Source organism: Cystoisospora suis (genome assembly GCF_002600585.1).
Source record: "Cystoisospora suis strain Wien I chromosome Unknown contig_725, whole genome shotgun sequence".
Classification (NCBI taxonomy): Eukaryota; Apicomplexa; class Conoidasida; order Eucoccidiorida; family Sarcocystidae; genus Cystoisospora; species Cystoisospora suis.
The window spans coordinates 1,447-2,955 of record NW_027153526.1 but is presented as its reverse complement, the minus strand read 5'-3'; the positions used below and the strand labels follow the sequence as shown (position 1 = coordinate 2,955).

Here is a 1,509-nt window from a genome sequence, read left to right as displayed (position 1 = left end):
AGCTCACAAACACATTTCTCTGAGAGGAACTTATGTTCCTCTCTCGCACATCACTTCTTACGTGTCGCTCCGCAGGACGACAGGGCCGACTCACCACCGGCGAGCAGCGGGGACTGGTTCCCGGCTCCCCGCAAAGCTGCCGGCGACGGTTTCCGCAAGGTGGCTGGCTGGCTATTGGTGCATGCCTTTAGGGTTTGCGAAAGACCGGGACGTCTGACGGCTCTCATCGTTGCGGCACGCTCTCCGACAGGAAAGCAAGCAGCCTGACATTGAAAAATCATACATCGGCAACAAAACCGATAGTGTTGAGTGCGCATCGTTCTCTTCCCTTTGACCCGGCTTTCACGTTTCTTGTCTCCCCAATGAAGACAGCTGCCGTATTTCTCCTTCTCGGCGCTTTGTGGGCCACCGCGGGCCCGCTGCGCTTTGAAGCTCAAACTCAAAATGATGCAATTGTGTGCGTTTCGGCAGCACGTGCACCTGCAAGAACAGCCTTCCGGGCGGGCTCCCCGGCTGCTCACGTGCCGGAGGACGAGCCGGAGCCCCGAACCGCTGTTGTGAGACGAAAGAACAGCCGGTAAGACGCGCAGCCGGGTCTGCTTGAACCGTGCGGGAGTTAGAGCCCGAAGCGGTGAGTACCTTGAATTTCTTTAGTCAGGAGGCGGGAGTCCTCACTTTCGTGGAGTCACTCTCGATGCAGTGCGTGCGCACACCCTGCTCTTCTTCGCGAAGTGGAGGCCCCGCTGTGCCTCGGGGCTAACAGAGAAAACGCCTAGCCCAGATGCTTTGAACATGCAGCGGCGGCTAGGGGCCTGGGTCACCGACTAGCAGACGACGTCGAAGTTTTGTTTGCCGCCGTGTCTTAGTCGTGGTTGCGCCAGTCTACCATCATGTACTCTCTTGAGGGGGACTCTGCCTCCTGTGATTGCGTATTCGCGCAGCGCCCCAACCAGCAGGAAAAGCCGGCCACTGTCCCGTCCTGGGAAGTTGGTGGCCGTCGTTGGTGCTGCTGCCGGGCTCTTCTTTTCGGCGATGGCGTTGTGGAAGTGCAGAACAGCCGTGTTCGGCGCAAGACGGAGCCAGGCGGTTGTGACAGGTCCAGCTGCATCTAGGAGGCTTGCTGACAATGCTGAATGCGTGAGTTGCCCGTGTTGGAATAGCATTTCTGTCTGAAGCGTGGATAGTTGGCCTGAGTGGCACTCATCCGTCACCGAGGGGGGGGTTGATGAATTATACAGCAGCCAAAGGACGCCTTCTTAGGTGAAGAGTGAAAGCCCCACGCTCCGTCCTATGCTGCGGAGTGCCCCTTGGCGGGGGACGGTAGCATCGGTTAAGCCAGACACATTACTCGCCGAGAGACGGCCTCCTGACACCTCACGCACACTTAGCTGATGAAAAACTACAGTGGAGACCCGGACCTCGTGTTGACAATCATTCTCGTGTTACACCTTTATCGAAGCTACTCTCGCTTTGCTCTAGAGAATCCAGGTACAAGCCTACTGTACGCAA

The 1,509-nt window shown here is 57.6% G+C and overlaps 1 protein-coding gene across 1 annotated transcript; it reads left to right on the top strand.

Moving 5' to 3' along the window:
- Positions 1–30: 30 nt before the first annotated feature.
- Positions 31–1,140, top strand: CSUI_001817 (uncharacterized protein; the record flags this gene model as incomplete). Its single annotated transcript, XM_068062020.1, has 2 exons — positions 31–577; positions 942–1,140. Coding segments are annotated over exons 1-2 (414 nt in total), but the record flags the coding sequence as incomplete, so codon positions are not given.
- Between the last annotated feature and the right edge of the window lie 369 nt (positions 1,141–1,509).